Genomic DNA, 21320 nt, shown 5'->3' on the forward strand with positions numbered 1-21320 from the left:
GGTGGAGGAACAGAGGGATCTTGGTGTCTATGTACATAGATCTTTGAAGGTTGCCACTCAGGTGGATAGAGTTTGTAAGAAGGCCTATGGAGTATTATCGTTCATTAGCAGAGGGATTGAATTCAAGAGTCGTGAAGTGATGTTGCAGCTGTACAGGACTTTGGTTAGGCCACAGTTGGAGTACTGTGTGCAGTTCTGGTCGCCTCACTTTAGGAAAGATGTGGAAGCTTTGGAGAGGGTGCAGAGAAGATTTACCAGGATGTTGCCTGGAATGGAGAGGAAGTCGTACGAGGATCGGTTGAGAGTTCTCGGCCTTTTCTCGTTGGAACGGCGAAGGATGAGGGGTGACTTGATCGAGGTTTATAAGATGATCAGAGGAATAGATAGAGTAGACAGTCAGAAACGTTTTCCCCGGGTGCAACAGAGTTTTACAAGGGGACATAAATTTAAGGTGAAGGGTGGAAGGTATAGGGGAGATGTCAGGGGTGGGTTCTTTACCCAGAGAGTGGTGGGGGCATAGAATGCACTGCCTGTTGGAGTGGCAGAGTCAGAATCATTGGCGAACTTTAAGTGGCAATTGGATAGGTACATGGATGGGTGCTTAAGCTAGGACAAATGTTCGGCACAACATCGTGGGCCGAAGGGCCTGTTCTGTGCTGTATTGTTCTATGTTCTATGTTCTATGTTCTAGTTTACTGTGTATGCCTTTTGATATAACTGCTTTAAACTTTCATCTTTCTGCTGTAACTCAATGAGCTCAGCAGAGCTAAAGGTACTTGCATGTTTACCTATTTGCTCCTGTTGTGTCCCACTTGAATGACTGACCACAGTCTCTGTAATGCTACTTCAGCTTCCTTATCTGTGCCCTTTAATCTTTCCTGCTTTAGCTTGTGACTGTGTGATTTCATTAATACACAATCAGGGAAGATTCCCAGATAAGAATCCTGCATTGCTTCAGTTGCTTTAGTCTCTACTGGCTTTTCAACTAGAGTAGGTAGTATACCTACCAGTGAATCAAGTATATCATTTGCAATGACAAACTGTAATCCTGGAGCTGAGAGCTTGTCTAGTACTCCTACTGCAAATTCTCCACTCTTTTCTGGACACTCTAACCTCACTTTACATCGAGTGCTTTTTGTCTCACTACGAATTCCTGTTACCAGTACCTTTTCTGGTAATAGTCCTGCAGGACTACATACTTCCTCATCCTTCAGCATCACAGACTGAGAGGATCCTGTGTCCCTTAATATTGTAACCTCTTTACCTGCTACTCCTGGCCTATGTTAATAAATTTTACCCTTGCAGGTATTTTTTTTAAGCAGATCTGGCCCTTCCTCCTTAACCAACCTTTGATCAGCTTATGCACTCTGCTGCAGCTTTCTACCTTCTACTGTGCTTTCTGTTACCATTTCAACAAAACTCCAGGTGTATCCTGCCTTCACACATCTGGATTTTCTGTGCTTTTCCTAGCCCACCAACACTGTGATTTCATGTGGCCTAATTTATTAGAATGAAAACACCGGAGCTTTTTAACCTCTTTGTCCCCCTCAAGGGTTTCCTTTTTACCCTGTGGTAAGGTCTCTTTATGATCTATCTTTCCCTTTCTACATGACAATTTCTCTTTGCCCCAATTTCTATCCGTCATGGATTGAAATTGATTCAGAAAGTCAAATCGTGGTTTATGGACCAACTCATAGTCATCAGCTACTTTGACTGCTAACCTTGTTGCTTTAACTCTCTGCTATTCTACATTAAGCTTACCTTCAACCTTTATCTCTCTTTGTCTTTCTCTTCTGCTAAAGCCCATTGTTTATTTTCTTCTGATTTTATTCGTAACTCAAACTGTTTCATTTCAGCTGCCCTTTCCTTCTCTCTCGCCTCTAACTCAAGCTGCTTTATTTGCAACTGAATTCTTGCCATTTCTACAGATCCTGATGGTGTTTCCAGCAAATTTAAATACTGAGTTACTGCTGAAATCATCGCATCTTTCCTCACATTAGGTGGTAAATTCAACTCCAGCTTGTCCATTAATTCCCGTAGCTGGGTCTTATTTGCCTTTTGTAAAACCCCCAAGGGCATTTCTTCTACCTCCAAAAACTCCTTGGTGACTGAAAGAGCCATTGCTATCCGAGCTATGTGTAAACCAACCAAATCAACACCCGAAATAAAAGACTCTAACACCTACCACTCGTTGTTTATATCTCGCGAAGCATCCCCTAATCTGTTATGGACTAGGCCAGACCCCTCAAAACCTCTTTTAGCAAGTAGTCCAGTGGATATTCCCAGTGTAAATTAGCAAGTTTTAAACAAACAAAATTCACTTACAAAATTACAGAAAGAAACACAAAGAAGTACCCGATACCTTATCCTAACCAAACCCAACTTAATGACGGTGTTCCGAAAACACACACATCTCTTAGCCCAAATAGTAAAACATGGCACAGGCAACTTATAGTTTGCAAGGAGAGAGAGAAGTCCAGCAGCTTATTTCACACATCCCTTGCTGCAACTGAACCAAAAAAACCTCAGCTGCCAGGACTGGCCATCCCCTTTCATTATAAAAATTATTTCTAAAACGTGAAAGCTTTTGGCCTGAGGTATCATCTGTTTAGGGGTAAACAAAAAGGGCCCCAATAAACCATTCATTTCTGCACCAACTCAGCTGTTTCAGAACCTGGGCTGTTTTACAACCTCTCTGAAAAAATATCAAGGGCACAGTAACTTTAAGAAAAAGGACCAGCTATGTGACGGACATTTAGATAAGTACATAAATAAGAAATATTTGGTGGGATATGGGCTAAGTGTATGCAGGTAGGAGTAGTTTAGCTTGGTGCCATGATCTGCATAGACTGGTTAGACCAAAGGGTCTGTTTCTGTGGTGGAAGGATCTATGAGTTGAGGATGAAATTTGGGGTGGGGAAATTAGGGATTGAATAATTGAGAGTGGAAGGTTGGGATTGGTATTGAAAAAGGAATTGAGGGTAGGGTAAGGAGTGAGAGTTAAGGGTTTAAGGATGAGGAGATGGTGTGTGTTAGAGCAAATTGGAGAGCAAGGTTTAAAGAGGGAAAAAGTAAAGACTTCTCCAGATGAACCTTGTATGAGATGAATCTTGTGCACCCTAGAAATTAGTACCTGCAGGAATCTATAGGCAAACCTTGTAAAAATAAATTAAATCTTGACAAAAGCATTCCAGGGAGATCTTGGAGTCAGGAGGGATTTAGAGACAGGGAGGCAACAGACATTGATAAGGAATGGGAAAACATGCCACAATAAGATTAAGTGGCCCTTGATGGGTGAAGTAGACGTTAATGACACTAGCTTATGATTTAGAATGGACATCTGCTTTTTATGTGTCTAGAAACAAAGTTGGAATTTGGACAATAAGATGCCATTGTGGCAAAAAGATCTTATAAAAGTATTGCCTTTTTCTCTACTCCTTGGAATTTTTATACCTGTTAGCTTTTCAATACAATCTCCCTGCATTTTGCTTGAATAAACAATCACAAATCTTTACTCAAGATTCCCATAGTTGATTATGAGCAGCAACAGGTGAGATGTTGAGGTGATGCACTGAGGTTGAGTAAAGGGGTTTAGGATTTGGGGTAAAGAGTTGAGAGTTAGGGTTGAGAGGATTGGGATGAATGGATGAGAATCAAGATCAGGCTTGGGATTGAGGACTGAGGAGCTAGGGTTCAGATTGTGCTAAGTGTTGAATAATTTGAAGTGAGGAGCTCTCTAACTAGGGTTGGAGAGCTGAAAGGCCGGTTCTGGTGTTATGCTTTTCTTTTGTTCTTGAACAAAGAAACTTTACAGCCCAGGAACAGGCCCTTCGGTCCTACAAGCCTTAACCAATCCAAATGTACTGTCTAAACCTGTCAGTCAATTCCTAAGCATTTGTAACCCTCTGCTCCCCACCTACTCATGCATCTGTCCAGACACATCTTAAATGAATCTACCGTGCCTGCCTCTACCACCTCTGCTGGCAATGCTTTCTAAACGCTCACCACCATCTGTGTGAAGTTCTTGCCTAAATGAAGTAATGTGTAAAAGTATATTACAAAACTAAGTTTGACAGTGATAATGAGTTAAATCATGTTTAATTTATTCTTTATAGATACTGAAGACCACAGTACAATTGTAACAGATAATCTCCAAATGTAGCCATCATTAGGATTTGCTCCTAAGCTGTGACAGCAGCCAATCTTCGCTCAATCTCTCGGCAATACTTCTCTGGAAGACCGACAGACCTGAAATACAAGGAGGAAAATGGAAAATGCATTACAGAGATTGAGACTGAGGTTGATTTAGGATTAGAGCACCACCAATTTACGCACAGAGTAAATACAGCTTCCAGCTTCTTTCCTCTGCACAACCAACCACTTCCCATTCACTCTCACTACGGAATCCAAAAGGAACTCAAGCTAGTTCCAATTCACTCCCTCTCTACCCAATTCCAGTGGTAAGTACTCTGGCTCACCTTCTCGTGGACAATTAGTGAGATAAATGTTCATTGAGGCCCACATCCCATGAACATACTAAATAAAAAGTAAAATTCAATAGCATACCAACACTTCCTCATTCACTCATATTGTATACAATCCCAGTAGATTCATACTTACTGTACATGATCCCAAATGATATCAACTCTTCCTCATTCACAACCATTGTACAAAATCCCAATGGAACTGACCTGAGTTCTTCAAGTTTCTTGCGCTTGATTTGATCAAGACGGAGCCGTCGTTGATAAGCTTCTTCTTTCAAACGCTTTCCTTCCTCAAAGAAAGCTGCCCGCTCCGCAATATGCTTCTGCTCCCTCTCTCTGATCTGCTCCCTTAGGTCATTGGCATACTTGGTCCTGCCATATCTCCTGTCTTCCTCCTCTTTCTTCTCCTTCTCGATCTGTTCTTTCTGTACTCTGCAATTTCAATCACATTAGGTACAGTGAATCCCAAAACAATCCGTCAACTTGATTCCTTTCTCTATATTGTAGAGAAAAGTTACTTGCCTCTTGTAACTGCCCCAACTTCAGAACCTGTTAACCAAATAGAAATAGGATGGGAATAGGTGATTTGTGGACATATTGTGAAACCCTCTCAGTACTGCCTAGTTCATGTAGCTCCATATCATGAGAGTCTCACTCACTCACAGAGACGCCTGAAACAATAATTTATGAGAAAATTAACTGATGGGAAAGCAAGCAATAGTAAAAGAAAATCCACAAAACCAGGGGGCATGATTTAAAAAATAATGGTATTTCTCATTTAAGGAATGGAGGAGGAATTTCTTGTCAGAGGGCTGTTAGTCTGTGGAATTCTCTTCCCCATAGGGAACCTTGGTCAATATATTCAAGTATATATTTAAGGAGCAGTTGTTGCGAGTGATGCACAAATTTGTCCCTCTGAGACAGGTAAGAAGGGGTAAGATTAAGGAGTCTTGCATGACAAGAACAGAGGAAATTCTCGTCAAGAAGGCAGCTTACATAAGGTGTAGGAAACAAGGATCTTGCACAGCTTTAGAGGATTATAGGCATGCTAGAAAGGAGCTCAGACATCGATTGAGGAGAGCCAGGAGGGGGCATGAGAAAGGCTTGGCAAGAAGGATTAAGGAGAACCCAAAGGCATTTTACTCATACATGAGGAATAAGAGAATGATCAGGGAGAAGGTAGGGCCAGTCAGGGATAGCGTAGGGAACTTGTGCATGAAATCTGAGCAGATGGGGGAAGCCTTAAATGAGATTTTTGCTTTGGTTTTTACTAAGGAAAAGGACCTTGATGTGAATGAGAACTTTGAGGAGCTGGGATACAGGCTTGAACAGATCAAGATTGATGAAGTTGATGTACTGGAAATTTTGGGCAAACATTAAAATTGTCAAGTCCCCAGAGACAGACCAGCCTCGGATGCTGCATGACCAGCTGTGCTTTTCCAGCATCACACTCTTGATTCTGACCTCCAAAATCTGCAGTCCTCACTTTTTCCTACTTTTTAGCTGAACCCTGGATATTGTCCAGATTTTATTGCATTTGAGCAAAAACTGCTCCAGTATCTGTGGAGTCATTCTCATTGCTGCAGTCATTGGTAAATATCCCCTTTCTTACCTAATAATAGAGGGAAGGTCATTGTTGAAGCACCTGAAAATGCTTCAGCTGGGGACATGACTCTCAGCAATACCTGCAAAGATGTTCTGGAGCTGAGACGACTGACCTCAAACAACCACAAACATTTTCCGATATCAGGTTGTAAGTTTGTTTGCTGAGCTGGTAGATTTGTTCTCAGATTATTCATCACCATGCTAGGTAACATCATCAATAAGCTTCCAATGAAGCGCTGGTGTTCTGACGCACTTGCTATTTACCTGTCTTGGTCTGTCGTGGTGGGTGATATCACTTCTGGTTCTTTTTTCTGTGAGAATGATAAATGGGATCCAAATTGATATGCTTGTTAATGGAGTTCTGGTTTGAATGCCAGGCCTCTAGAAATTCCGTGAACATCTTTGTTTAGCCTATCCCAGGATGGATGTATTGTCCCAATCGAACAGGTGTCCCTCTTCATCTGTGTGTATGGTTACTAGTGTTAGTTGGTCATATCCTTTGGTGGCTACTTGGTGCTCATGTATCCTGGTGGTTTGTTTCCTGCCTGTCTGTCCAATATAATGTTTGTTGCAGTCCTTGCAGGGTATTTTGTAAATGACGTTCGTTCTGCTGGTTATTGGTAGGGCATCCTTTAAATTCATCAGGAGTTGTTTCAATGTGGTGATCGGTTTGTGGGCTACCATGATGCCTAGGGGCCAGAGTAGTCTGGTCGTCATCTCCAAGATGTCTTTAAGTATGGCAGAGTGGCTAGAGTCTCTGGGCGTGTTGTGTCTTCTTGTTTAGGTTGGTTGTGCAGGAGTTGGGTACTCGTTCCTGAATACGTTGTTTATGTGCTTTCCCTTAGCTTCTCTTAGTTCCTGGGTGCTACTTGTGGCTCATTTAAATAATGTCCTGATGCAGCTCCATTTGTGGGTGTTGGGAAGATTGCTCCTGCATTTGAGTATCTGGTCAGCGTGTGTGGCTTTCCTGTAAACGCTGGTCTGCAGCTCTCCATTGGCTTAGTGCAGGTTAGACGGGCTTCAGGTTGGTTTCATAGGGCGGCTCAAAATCGAGGGCTGAAGGGCCTACACTGCGCTGTAATATAATGTTCTATGTTCTATAGAATTCCCAGAGACGTGGCACTCAAACCGGAACTCCATTAACAAATGTACCAATTTGGACTCCATTTACCAACCTCTCAGATAAAGAACCGGAAGTGATATCACCTACCACAACAGACCAAGACACATAAACAGTAAGTGGGACAGAATACCAGCGCTTCATTGGAGGCTTGCTGAGTACCTAGCATGGTGACAAAACATCTGAGAACAAATTGACCAGCTCAGCGAGCAAATTTACAACCTGATCCACAATCTGAGCTACAAATCTTGTCCAAAATTGCATTTTCCTATATGTCAGGTATGACTCCAACCAGTGGATAGTTTTCCCCAATTCCCATTGATTCCAGTTTTGTTTGGGCTTCTCGATACCATACTCAATTCCAAATGTAGACGTGATGTTGAAGGTTGTCACTCTCACTTAACCGCTGGAACTCAGCATTTTTGTTCATGTTTGAAGCAAGTCTGTAATGAGGTCAGGAGCTCAGTGGTCCTGGCAGAACCTAAGATGGGTCTCAGTAAGCAGAGGAGAAAGTGAGGTCTGCAGATGCTGGAGATCAGAGATGGAAATGTGTTGCTGGAAAAGCGCAGCAGGTCAGGCAGCATCTAGGGAACAGGAGAATCGACGTTTTGGGCATTAGCCCTTTCCTGAAGAAGGGCTAATGCCCGAAACGTCGATTCTCCTGTTCCCTAGATGCTGCCTGACCTGCTGCGCTTTTCCAGCAACACATTTCCATCTCAGTAAGCAGAGTTTTGCTGAGCAGATGCTACTTGATAGCACTGTTGACAACACCTTAAATCAATGTACTAGTGAGCAAGAGTAGACTGATGAGGTTGTAATTGGTCAGGTTGGATTTGTCCTGCTTTTTGTGTATAGGAAATACCTGGGCAATATTGTCAGGTAGATATCAGCGTTGGAGTTGCAATGGAACAGCTTGGCTGGGGTTCACTAAGTTCTGGAGCACAAGGCTTCAGTGCCATTCCCAGTATGTTGTCAGGGCCCATAGTCTTTGCATTATCAGTGCCTCCAACCATATTTTGATATCTTGTGCTGAATCCTGGCATCTGAGATGCTGGGGACCACTGCAGGAGGTCGAAATGGATCACCCACTTGGCACTTCTACTTGAAAACTATTGTGAATGCTTTGGACTTGTCTTTTGTACTGATATGTTGGTCTCTTCCATAATCAAGGATGGGGATATTTGTGGAGCCTCCTCTTCTGGGCAGCACGGTGGCACAGTGGTTAGCACTGTTGCCTCACAGCGCCAGAGATCCGGGTTCAATTCCCGACTCAGGCGACTGACTGTGTGGAGTTTGCACATTCTCCCCGTGTCTGCGTGGGTTTTCTCCGGGTGCTCCGGTTTCCTCCCACAGTCCAAAAAGATGTGCAGGTCAGGTGAATTGGCCATGCTAAATTGCCCGTAGTGTTAGGTAAGGGGTAAATGTAGGGGTATGGGTGGGTTGCGCTTCGGCGGGGCGGTGTGGACTTGTTGGGCCGAAGGGCCTGTTTCCACACTGTAAATAATCTAATCTAATCTAATCTTGACTAACTGACCACCACCATGCATGACTGGATGTAGCAGGACTGCAGAGCTTAGATCTGATCTGTTGATTGTGGGATCACTAATCTCTGTTTATCATTTACTGCTCATGCTTTTTGACATGCAAGAAGTCCTGTCAGATTCATAACTCATTTTAGGTATTCCTGATGCTGCTTCTTTGAACCAGGGTTGATTCCCTGACTTGATGGAAATGGTAGAGTGGAGATATGTCAACCATGAGGTTGTAAATTGCATTGGAGTGCGATTTTATGCTGTGGATGACCCACAGGGTCTCATGGATACCCATTCTTGAGTTGCTAAATCTGATCAAACTCTGTCCCATTTAGGATGGTGATAGTGCTACATAGCATGATATCAGGTATTCTCAAAATTACAGGTTGTGCTGGTGCTAGAGAGGGTCCAGAGAAGGTGTATGAGAATGATTCTAGGTATGAAGATCTTGTCATATGAAGAGCAGTTAAAACTCTGGGTCTGTACTCAGTGGAGTTTAGAAAAATGAGGGGGGATCTAATTGAAACTTACAGAATACTGAGAGGCCTGGATAGAGTGGATATGGAGAAGATGTTTCCACTAAGAGGAACAAAGGATAAAGAACAAAGAAAATTACAGCACAGGAACAGGCCCTTCGGCCCTCCAAGTCTGTGCTGATCCAGATTCTTTATCTAAACCTGTCGCCTATTTTCTAAGGATCTGTATCCCTCTGCTCCCTGCCCATTCTGTCCAGATTCAACTTAAATGATACTGTTGTGCCCGCCTCTTCCACTTCCGCTGGCAACGTGTTCCAGGTACCCAACATCCTCTGTGTAAAGAACTTTCTACACATATCTTCCTTGAACCTTTCCCCTCTCACTTTGAACTTGTGACCCCACGTGATTCAGTCCCCCATTCTGGGAAAAAGCTTCTTGCTATCCACTCTGTCTATATCTCTCATGATTTTGTAGACATCAATCAGGTTCTCCCCACAACCTCTATCTTTCTAATGAAAATAATCCTAATCTACTCAACCTTTCTTCATAGCTAGTACCCTCCATACCAGGCAACATCGTGGTGAACCTCCTCTGCACCCTCTCCAAAGCATCCACATCCTTTTGCTAATATGGTGATCAGAACTGTACACAGTATTTCAAATGTGGCCGAATCAAAGTCTGTAACATGATCTGCCAACTCTTGTATTCAATACTCCGTCCGTTGAAGGAAAGCATGCCATATCCCTTCTTGACCACTCTATTGACCTGCGTTGCCACTTTCAGGGTGCAATGGACTTGAACACCCAGATCTTTCTGTACATCAACTTTCCCCAGGACTTCTCCACTTACTATATAGTTGCAGCATGACATTACAGCTCTGGAACTCAATCCCTTGACCAACAAAACCTAACACACTATATGCCTTCTTGACAGTATTATCAACCTGGGTGGCAACTTTCAGGGATCTATGTACATGGACACCAAGATATCCACACTACCAAAAATCTTTCCATTGACTGAGTATTCTACCTTCCTGTTATTCTTCCCAAAGTGAATTATCTCACATTTATCGCATTGAATTCCATTTGCCACCTCAGCCCAATTCTACAGTTTATCCAAGTCTCCCTGCAACCAGTAACATTCTTTCATATGGTCTATCACTCCATCGACTTTACATAGAACATAGAACATAGAAAAGTACAGCACAGAACAGGCCCTTTGGCCCACGATGTTGTGTCGAGGATTAATCCTAATGTAAAATAAAATAACAACCTATGCACCCTTCAATTCACTGCTGACTATGTGCATTTGCAGCGGTCGCTTAAATGTCCCTAATGACTCTGCTTCCACCATCACCACTGGCACCATATTCCATGCATTCACAACTCTCTGCCTAAAGAATCTACCTCTGACCTCTCCTCTATACCTTCCTCCTAATATCTTAAAACTGTGACTCCTCATGCCAGTCAGTCCTGCTCTGGGGAAAAGTCTCTGGCTATTGATTCTATCCAAGCCTCTCATTAACTTGTATACCGCTATCAGGTCACCTCTCTTCTTCCTTCTCTCCAGAGAGAAAAGTCTGAGCTTAGTCAATCTCTCTTTATAAGACAAGCTCTTCAGTCCAGGCAGCATCCTGGTAAACCTTCTTTGCACCCTCTCCAAAGCCTCCATACTTTTCCTATAGTAGGACGACCAGAACTGGACGCAATATTTCAAATGTGGTCTCACCAGGGACTTGTAGAGCTGCAGCAAAACCTCGTGGCTCTTAAACTCAATCCCCCTGTTAATGAAAGCCAAAAGACCATATGTTTGCTTAACAACCCTATCCACTTGGGTGGCAACTTTGAGGGACCTATGTACTTGAACACCAAGATCCCTCTGTTCCTCCACACTTCCAAGACTCCTGTCGTTAATCCTATATTCAGCATTCATGTTAGACCTTCCAAAATGCATCACTTCGCATTTATCCAGGTTGAACTCCATCTGCCATTTCTCAGCCCACCTCTGCATCCTGTCTATATTGTGCTGCAGCCTGCAATAGCCGTCAATACTATCAACGGAACCTCCAACCTTTGTGTCATCAGCAAACTTACTGGCCCACCCCTCAACCTCCTCATCCAAGTCATTTAGAAAAACTGCAAAGAGCAGAGGCCCAAGAACAGAAGCCCCTGCGGGACACCACTCAACACTGACCTCCAGGTAGAATACTTTCCATCTGCAACCACTCTCAGCCATCTGTCAGCCAACCAACTCTGAATCCAGATAGCCAAATCTCCCTGTATCCCATAACGCCTGACTTTATGAATGAGCCTACCATGGAGGACCCTATCAAATGCCTAGCTGAAATCCATGTACACCACATCCACTGCTCAACCTTCGTCAACCCGTCTTGTCACCTCCTCAAATAACTCAAGAAGATTAGTTAGGCATGACCTGCCCCTCACAAAGCCATGCTGACTGCCTTTAATCACGCTATGTTTTTCCAAATAGTCATAAATCCTACCCCTCAGAATTCTTTCCAAAACTTTGCTGATCACAGACATAAGACTGACTGGTCTGTAATTGCCAGGGATTTCCCTATTATCCTTCTTTAAAAGAGGAACAACATTCGTCTCCTTCCAATTCTCCGGTGCGACTCCCGTGGAGAGTGGGGAAGCAAAGATCTTCGCCAACAACTTAGCAACCTCCTTTCTCACTTCCCGGAGCAGCCTGGGATAAATCTGGTCTGGCCCTGGGAACTTATTAATCTTAATGTTTTGCCAAATTTTCCAGTACATCAACTTCATGAATCTTGATCTGGTCAAGCCTGTATCATAGTTCCTCAAAGTTCTCATTCATAACATGGTCCTTTTCTTTAGTGAAATCCGAAGCAAAAAACTCATTTAGGGCTTCCCCTATCTGCACAGACTCCACACACAAGTTCCCTTCGCTATCCCTGATCAGCTCTACCTTCTCCTTGATCATTCTCTTATTCCTCACGAATGAGTAAAATGCGTTTGAGTTCTCCCTAATCTTTCCTGCCAAGCCTTTCTTGTGCCCCTGCCTGGCTCTCCTCAGTCCATTTCTGAGCTCCTTTCTAGCAAGCCTGTAATCCTCTAAAGCTGTGCTAGATCCCTGCTTCCTCCACCTTACGTAAGCTGCCTTCTTCCTTTTGACGAGAAGCTCCTCTGTTCTCATCATTTAAGGTTCCTTAATCTTACCCCTTCTTATCTGTCTCAGGGGAACAAATTCATGCATCACTTGCAGCAACTCCTCCTTAAACAGTCTGTTGTTCCCTTTCTGTGGAATAATTGCTCCTAGTTTATATTTCCCAACTCTTGTCTGATAGCGTCATAGTTTCCTTTTCCCCAGTTAAATATCTTCCCTCGGTAACTGCTCCTTTCCCTCTCCAAGGCTATCGCAAATGTGAGGCAGTTGTGGTCACTGTCACCAAAGTGTTCTCCCATTGCGAGTTCTGACACCTGTCCTGGCTCATTGCCGAGCACCCCTGTCGTTAGCCTGTCTATATACTGAGTAAGGAAACCCTCCTGAATACACATGACAAAAACGGCTCCATCCAAACCATCTGCATTAAGAAGGTTTGAGTCGATATTGGGAAAGTTGAAGTCACCCATAACAACAACTCTGCTACATCTGCATTTTTCCAAAATCTGCTGGCCTATGAGTTCTTCAATCTCTCTACTGCTATTAGGTGGTCTGTACAAAACCCCCAGTGAGGTGGCTGTTCCCTTGCTGTTCCTAACGTCCACCCATACTGACTCAGTCGACAAACCTTCCTCAACAACCTTCGTTTCTGTAGCTGTGATGCACTCTCTGATTAGCAATGCTACACACCCTCCTCTTTTTCCACCCTCCCTGTTCTTTTTAAACATTCTGAACCCTGGAACATCAAGCAACTATTCCTGCCCCAGTGAAACCCATGTCTCCATTAATGGCCACAACATCATAGCCCCAAGTACTGATCCATCCTTTAAGTTAATCGCTCTTATTTCTAATACTCCTTGCGTTAAAGCAGACACACTTTAACTGATCCCTTTGTTTCATCGCGTGAGAAACCTTCCCCATAGATTCACTACATCTTGTCACTGCCCCATTTACAACTACCCTCCTCTCAAATGTGTAGCTCTGATTGCCACCCCTTTACCAAACTAGCTTAAACCCTACCAAACCACACAAGCATATCTCCCACCCTGATGGAATATTTTCCATCAACCACCACTTGTTGCCTTCTTACAGAAAGCCAGTTTCTAATCCAATCTGCTGAATCACCCTCAATCCCATGCCTCTGCATTTTCTCCAACAGCCTACCATGTGGAACTTTATCAAAGGCTTTACTGAAGTCCATGTATACCACGTCAACTTCCCTACCCTCATCCACATGCTTGGTCACTTTCTCAAAAAACTCAATGAGGTTTGTGAGACATGATCTGCCCTTGACGAAACCATGTTGACTATCTCCAATCAAATTGTTGCTTGCTAGATGATTATAAAGCCTATCTCTTATTACCCTTTCTGAAACTTTTCCTACAACAGACCTAAGGCTCACTGGTCTATAATTATCTGGGTTATCTCTCCTGCCTCTCTTGATACTAAACCTGGAGACAATGACGACTCAAAGATCAAGACCAAAGACTTTGTCATCTCCCCCCTAGCTTCTCAGAGAAACCTCGGATAAATCCCATCTGGTCCCAGAGACTTATCTACTTTTACTCCCCTTCTGTAATTGATAACACTTCCTCCTCACTAACCTCAATCTAATCTAATAGCCGTACCTTATTCTTCTCCTCTACAATATTCTCCTTTTCCTGCGTGAAAATAGATGAGAAATATTTGTTTACCGCCTCTCTGATCTCCACAGGGTCCACACACAACTTCCCACTTCTGTCTTTGACTGGCCAAAATCCTACCCTCGTCATCCTTTAATTCCTCACATACCTTAAGAAAGCTTTAGGGTTCTCATTTATTCTACCTGTCAAAGACTACTCAGCCCCCCCCCCCCCCCCCCCACCTTGCTCTACTTAACTTGCTCTTTAAATCCTTCCTAGCTAATCTGTAACTGTCTATCACCTCATCTAAACCATCTCGTCTCAACGTTGTGTAAGTTTCCCTCTTCTGCTTAACAAGAGACACAAACTCTTTAGTAAGCCACGGTTCCCTTGCCTTATCATTTCCTCCCTGCCTGACTGGGACATACCTATCAAGGACACACAATATCTATTCCTTAAACCAGCTCCATATTTTGATTGTCCCCATCCTCTGCATTCTGCTACCCTATTCTATGCCTCCTAATTCTTGCCTAATTGTATTATACACGTTACTCATAAGTGAGGAATAAGAGAATGATCAGGGAGAAGATAGGGCCAATCAGGGATGGCTTAGGGAACATGTATGTGGACTCTGAGCAGATAGGGGAAGCCCTAAATGAATGTTTTGCTTTGGTTTTCACTAAGGAAAGGGACTTTGTTGTGAATGAGAATTTTGATGAGCTGGGAAACAGGCTTGAACAGATCAAGATTGATGAAGCTGATGTGCTGGAAATTTTGGCAAACATTAAGATTGATAAGTCCCCAGGCCAGGTCAGATTTATCCTAGGTTGCTCCGAGAAGCAAGAAAGGAGGTTGCTAAGCTGCTAGTGAAGATCTTTGCTTCCTCACTCTTCATGGGAGTTGTACTGGAGGATTGGAGGGAGGTGAATGTTGTTCCTCTTTTCAAGAAGGGGAATAGGGAAATCTCTGATAATTACAGACCAGTCAGTCTTACGTCTGTAGTCAGCAAGGTTTTGGAAAGAATTCTGATGGATAGGATTTATGACTATTTGGAAAAACATAGCGTGATTAAAGGCAGTCAGCATGGCTTTGTGAGAGGCAGGTCATGCCTCACAAATCTTTGAGGAGGTGACGAGACAGGTTGACGAAGGTTGAGCAGTGGATGTGGTGTATATGGATTTCAGTGAGGCATTCGAAAAGGTTCCCCATGGTAGGCTCATTCATAATGTCAGGCATTAAGGGATACAGGGAGGTTTGGCTATCTGGATTCAAAATGCATTGGCTGACAGAAGGCACAGAGTGGTTGTAGATGGAAAGTATTCTGCCTGGAGGTCTGTGGTGAGTGGTGTCCCATAGGGCTCTGTTCTTGGGCCTCTCCTCTTTGTAGTCTTTATAAACGACTTGAATGAGGAGGTTGAGGGGTGGGTTAGTAAATTTGCTGATGACACAAAGGTTAGAGGTGCCATTGATGGTATTGAGAAGTACTGTAGGCTGCAGGCGACATTGACAGGATGCAGAGCTGGGTTGAGAAATGGCAGATGGAGTTCAACCTGGATAAATACAAACTGATGCAGTTTGGAAGGTCGAACTTAAATGCTGAATATAGGAGTTGAAAAGTGTGGTGCTGGAAAAGTGCAGCGGGCCAGGCAGCATCCGAGGAGCAGGAGAATCGACATTTCGGGCATAAGCCCTTCTTCAGGAATCTTCAGGATTCCTGAAGAAGGGCTTATGCCCGAAACGTCGATTCTCCTGCTCCTCGGATAGTGCCTGGCCTGCTGCGCTTTTCCAGCACTACACTTTTCAACTCTGGTCTCCAGCATCTGCAGTCCTCACTTTCTCCTGCTGATTATAGGATTAAAGACAAGATTCTTTGCAGAGTGGAAGAACAGAGGGATCTTGGTGTTCAAGTGCATAGATCCGTCAAAGTTGCCACCCAAGTGGATTGTGTTGTTAAGCAAGCATATGGTGTTTTGGCTTTCATTAACGGGGAGATTGAGTTTAAGAGCCGCAATGTTTTGCTGCAGCTCTGGTGAGACCACATTTGGAATATTGTGTCTAATTCTGGTCGTCATATTGTAGGAAAGATATGGAGACTTTGGAGAGGGTGCAAAGAAGGTTAACAGGATGCTGCCTGGACTGGAGGGCTTATCTTACGAAGAGAAGTTGACTAACCTTTCTCTCTGGAAAGAAGAAAGAAGAGAGCTGATCTGATTGAGGTATACAAGATAATGAGAGGCATGGATAGAGTCAATAGCCAGAGACGTTTCCCCAGGGCAGGATTGACTGGCATGAGGGGTCATCGTTTTAAGATATTAGGAGGAAGATATAGAGGAGATGTCAGAGGTAGGTTCTTTATGCAGAGAGTTGTGAATGCGTTGCCAGCGTTGGTGGTGGAAGCAGAGTCATTAGGGACATTTAAACGACCGCTGGACATGCACATGGACAGCAGTGAAGTGAGGGGTGTGTAGGGTTTGGTTATTTTATATTAGATTAGGAATAATCCTCGGCACAACAACATGGGCCAAAGGGCCTATTCTATGCTGAACTTTTCTATGTTCTATGCTCTATAACTGCCCTTACCCCATCTATAACTCTTGTCCTGTTGCATGTATCTATCCCTTTCCATTGCTCAACTAAACATAACTGAATTATGGTCACTCTCTCCAAAGTGCTCACCTATCACTAAATCAAACACCTAGCCTGGTTCATTTGAGAAGAAACTACTTCACCCAGAGAGTGGTGGATGTGTGGAATGCTCTGCCCCAGAAGGCTGTGGAGGCCCACTCTCTGGATACTTTCAAGAAAGAGTTGGATAGAGCTCTTAAGGATAGTGGAATCAAGGGTTATGGGGATAAGGCAGGAACAGGATACTGATTGAGGATGATCAGCCATGATCATAATGAATGGTGGTGCTGGCCCAAAGGGCAGAATGGCCTACTCCTGCACCAATTGTTTATTATCAAGTACCAGATCAAGTGTGGCCACTCCTCTTGTCATCTCTTCAGCATACAGTGTCAGGAAACCCTCAGCCACAATTTGGACAAAAACTGATCCATCTGACGTACCAGATTTATAGAATTTCCAGTCAATGTTGGGCAAGTTCAAGTCCCCCATAATGACCACCCTGTTCCGTTCACTCCTACCCAGAATCGTTTTGCCAATCCTCTCCTCTACATCCCTGGAACTTTGCGGAGGCCTATAAAAAACTCCCAGTAGTGTGACCACTCCTCTACTGTTTCTAACCTCAGCTCATACCACCTCAGTAAACAAATCCTTGCCAAAAGTTCTTTCAGCCACCATTATACTATCCTTGACTAACCAAGCAACACCACCCCCTCTTTAACCACCTTCCCTGATCTTAATGAAAGATCTAAATCCTGGAACCTACAACATTGACTCCTGACCCTGCTCTATCCTTGTCTCCAAAATGGCCACAACATCCAAATCCCAGGTACCTATCCATGCTGCCAGCTCACCTACCTTATTCTGGATAATCCTGGCATTGAAGTAGGCACACTTCAAACCAGCCTGCTGTCTGCTAGCACACTCCTTTGACCATGAAATTCTGTCCATGTCCTCCCTACTCACATCGTTCTGTGCACTGGAACTACACCACAGGTTCCCACCCCACTGCCGAGCTAGTGTAAACCCACCCAAATAGCACTAGCAAATTTCCCACCCAGGATATTAGTACTCCTCTGGTTCAAGTGAAGACTGTCCTGTTTGTAGAGGTTCCACCTTCCCCAGAATAAACCCCAATTATCCATATATCTGAAACCCTCCTCCTTGGACCATCCCTGCAGCCACGTGTTCAACTGATCTCTCCCTATTCCTTGCCTCGCTATCACGTGGCATGGGGGGTAACAAACCAGAGATAACAACACTGTTTGTTCTAGTTCTCAGCTTCCACACCAGCTCCCCAAAATCCTGCCTTACATCCCTATCCTTTTTTCTACTTATGTCATTGGCACTTATATGGACCACGACTTGGGCCTGGTCACCCTCTCCCTTCAGAACCCCAAAGACTCGATCCAAGACATCACAGACCTTGGCACCTGGGAAGCAACACACCAACCATGAGTCACCAACAAACCTTCAATGTGACCTTCTCACTATTGAGTCCCCAGTGACTAACACTCTCCTCTTTTCCCCCCTTCCTTTTGTACAACTGGGACAGACTCTGTGCCAGAGACCTGTACGCCAACGCTTGCCCCTGGTCAGTCGTCGCCCCCAACCTTATCCAAAACGGTATACTTATTTTTCAGGAGAACAACCAAAGGGGATCCCTACACTGACTTTTTTTTAACCCCTTCTTTACCAGCTTTCTTCATGCCTAGGAGTAACTAATTCCCTGTAATTCTTATCCATCAAAGACTCTGCCTCCTGAATGACCCAAAGTTCATTCAGCTCTCGCTCCAATTCCCTATCGCGGTCTTGGAGGAGCAAGAGTTGGGTGCACTTCCTGCAGATGTACTTGGATGGGACACTAATGGTTCAAGGATTACAGCGAGAAGGTAAGAGAATGGAGTTGAGAAACATATCAGCCATGATCGAGTTGATGGGCTGAAAGGCCTATTTCTGCTCCTATGTCTATGCTCTTATAGTCTAATGTGAAGATTGTACTTCATCTCCATGATTCGTCTTCATAAATTCTGTACATGCATCTTCTTTCTCCCAAGTAAATGGAGATGCAAAGTATTAATTTAACACTCCACCAAAGCCTTCTGGCTTCACACACAGATTGCTAAATTGGTCCCTACTCCTCCCTGGTTATTCTTTTTCCCCTGATGTACTTGGAGAATATCTTTGGATTCTCCTTCATCTTGTCACAATTGAAATCTCCCAACTGCTTTCTTGAGCTTCTCAAGGACTTTCTACACTCCTCTCAGGCCTCTATCATTTTGCTCTCTTTATACTTATTATATTCTCTTTCTTTAAAATCAAGTCTTGCATATTCCTACATATACAGGCCCTTTGGATTTGTTATTCTTACATTTCATCCTAAAGGGAACATTTTGGCCCTGTACTTCCACAAACATTGGTTTGAATGCCTCCCACTGTTCTGCTATAGATTTATCCTGAAGTAGCTATCCCCAGTCTGGTTTGGCCAGATCTTGCCTTATTCTTACAAAATCTGACTACCCCAATCCAAATCCCTTTTTTGCAAACCATCTTTCTCCTCTTCCATAACAAACTTAAAAAATGATGTGAGGTACTGGTTTTGGACTGGAGGGGCCAAACACCAGGTTACAGTCCAACAGGTTTATTTGGAGGTACTAGTTTTCAGAGGGCTGCTACCTGATGAAGGAGCAGTGCTCTGAAAGCTAGTACCTCCAAGTAAACTTGTTGGACTATAACCTGGTGTTGTGAAACTTAAAACATACAATGATGTGGTGACTATCACTAAAATGTTCCACCACTGCCACCTCAAACACCTATCCAAACCTTTATTCCCCACAATCTGGTTCAGAAATGCACTGCTCTATCTAAATTTGATATGAAAAGCTCTCCTGTATATATTTCACGAAATCTGGCCCATCTCTACCCTTTTTACTATGATTACCAAAGGGTTGTTGAAATCCTTAATATAGTTATTCAATTATCATTTTTACACAATTTCAGAATGGAATTAAATGAATACTTAATTGGGAAAACATAGAAGGGAAATATGGGTCAAGATGGAGATCAAGACCAAAATAAATGCTTTTTGAGACAATCATGGAAACATGATAGACCAAAAACCTCCATACGGACCAATAATATTCACTAAAAAGTGAAAACATAAATTGTTGAAGCATTCCACCTTGCATCACCTTCCACCTTCCAGATTAGGATGTCTACAAGATTTCTGATAGAAATGTGAAAACCATTTTACATGGTAAGAGCAGAGTGTGTAATGGTTGGCATGCAGAATCTGGTTGAAACGTTGCAATGGCAAATGCTCTAATCAGATGACAACTGATACTTCATTGCTAAGCTTCAATGAGAACATAGGAACATAAGATCAGGAGCAGTGAGCAATTCAGCCCCTTGAGCCTGCTCAGCTTCAAATCCACTTTCCTGCTGCCCTCCATAATTTCTCAACTCATTACCAATTAAAAATCTGTTTATTTCCTTCTTAAGTTTACTCCATGTCCCAGCATCTACCATTGTCTGGAGTTGTGAATTCACAACTCTGAGTCAAGTAATTTATCCTCATCTCTGTTTTAAACCTGCTAACCCATATCTTTAGCCTTTCATTCTAGATTGCCCCATGAGGAAACATCCTTTGTATGTCGACTTTGTCAGTCCTCTTAGCATCTTACATCCCTCAATTAGATCTCCTCTCATTCTCCTAAACTCCACAGAGTATAAGACTAAACTGCTCAACCTCTCTTGATAAGATAAACCCCTCATCTCTGGAATCAATCTAGTGAACCTCCTCTGAACTCTGCCCAATGCAACTACAGGCCTTTTCAAGTAAATAGACAAAAATTGAACACAATACTCCAAGTGCCACCTCACTTCTGCTTCGTGCAGTTGTAGAAAGACTCCACTACTTTTATACATTATTTCTTTAGTAATACATGTCAAAATTACATTTGCTTTCTTTAGTACCTTCTGTGTCTGCATACTGGTTTTCTACGATTCATGCTCGAGGATACCCAGATCCCTCTGCACTGAAGCACTCTGAAATTTCTCTTCATTTAGATATGTAGTTGCTTTTAGAGTCATAGAGATGTACAGCTTGGAATCAGACCCTTCGGTCCAACCTCTCCATGCTGACGAGATATCCCAACCCAATCTAGTCCCATCAGCCAGCACCCGTCCCAATTCCCTCCAAAACCTTCCTATTCATATACCCATCCAAATGCCTCTTAAATGTTGCAATTGTACCAGCCTCCACTACATCCTCTGTCAGCTCATTCCATACACGTACCACCCTCTGTGTGAAAACGTTGCCCTTTAGGTCTCTTTTATATCTTTCCCCTTTCGCCCTAAACCTATGCCCTCTAGTTCTGGACACCCCGGCCCCAGGGAAAAGACTTTGTCTATTTATCCTATCCATGCCCCTCATAATTTTGTAAACCTCTATAAGGTCACCCCTCAGCCTCTGACGTTCCAGGGAAAACAGCCCCAGCCTGTTCAACCTCTCCCTATAGCTCAAATCCTCCAACCGTGGCAAAATCCTTGTAAATCTTTTCTGAACCCTTTCAAGTTTCCGATAGGAAGGAGACCAGAATTGCTTGCAATATTCCAACAGTGGCCTAACCAATGTCCTGTACAGCCACAACATGACCTCCCAATTCCTGTACTCAATACTCTGACCAATAAAGGAAAGCATACCAAAAGCTGCC

General features: G+C 43.5%; 1 protein-coding gene across 1 annotated transcript in view; it reads right to left on the reverse strand.

The window, feature by feature from the left end:
* Window positions 1-4091: 4091 nt before the first annotated feature.
* The window catches only part of LOC122556251 (cilia- and flagella-associated protein 45-like), a 155572-nt gene continuing 138343 nt past the window's right edge, over window positions 4092-21320 (reverse strand). Inside the window, exons 11-12 of the mRNA XM_043702882.1 lie at window positions 4692-4916; window positions 4092-4248 (exon numbers count right to left, since the gene is read on the reverse strand). Coding sequence (XP_043558817.1) covers window positions 4182-4248; window positions 4692-4916 — 292 coding nt within the window. The 3' untranslated portion in view covers window positions 4092-4181. The remainder of the gene's footprint in view (window positions 4249-4691; window positions 4917-21320) is intronic.

The sequence above is a fragment of the Chiloscyllium plagiosum genome, chromosome 13 (genome assembly GCF_004010195.1).
Source record: "Chiloscyllium plagiosum isolate BGI_BamShark_2017 chromosome 13, ASM401019v2, whole genome shotgun sequence".
In the NCBI taxonomy this organism is placed as follows: domain Eukaryota; kingdom Metazoa; phylum Chordata; class Chondrichthyes; order Orectolobiformes; family Hemiscylliidae; genus Chiloscyllium; species Chiloscyllium plagiosum.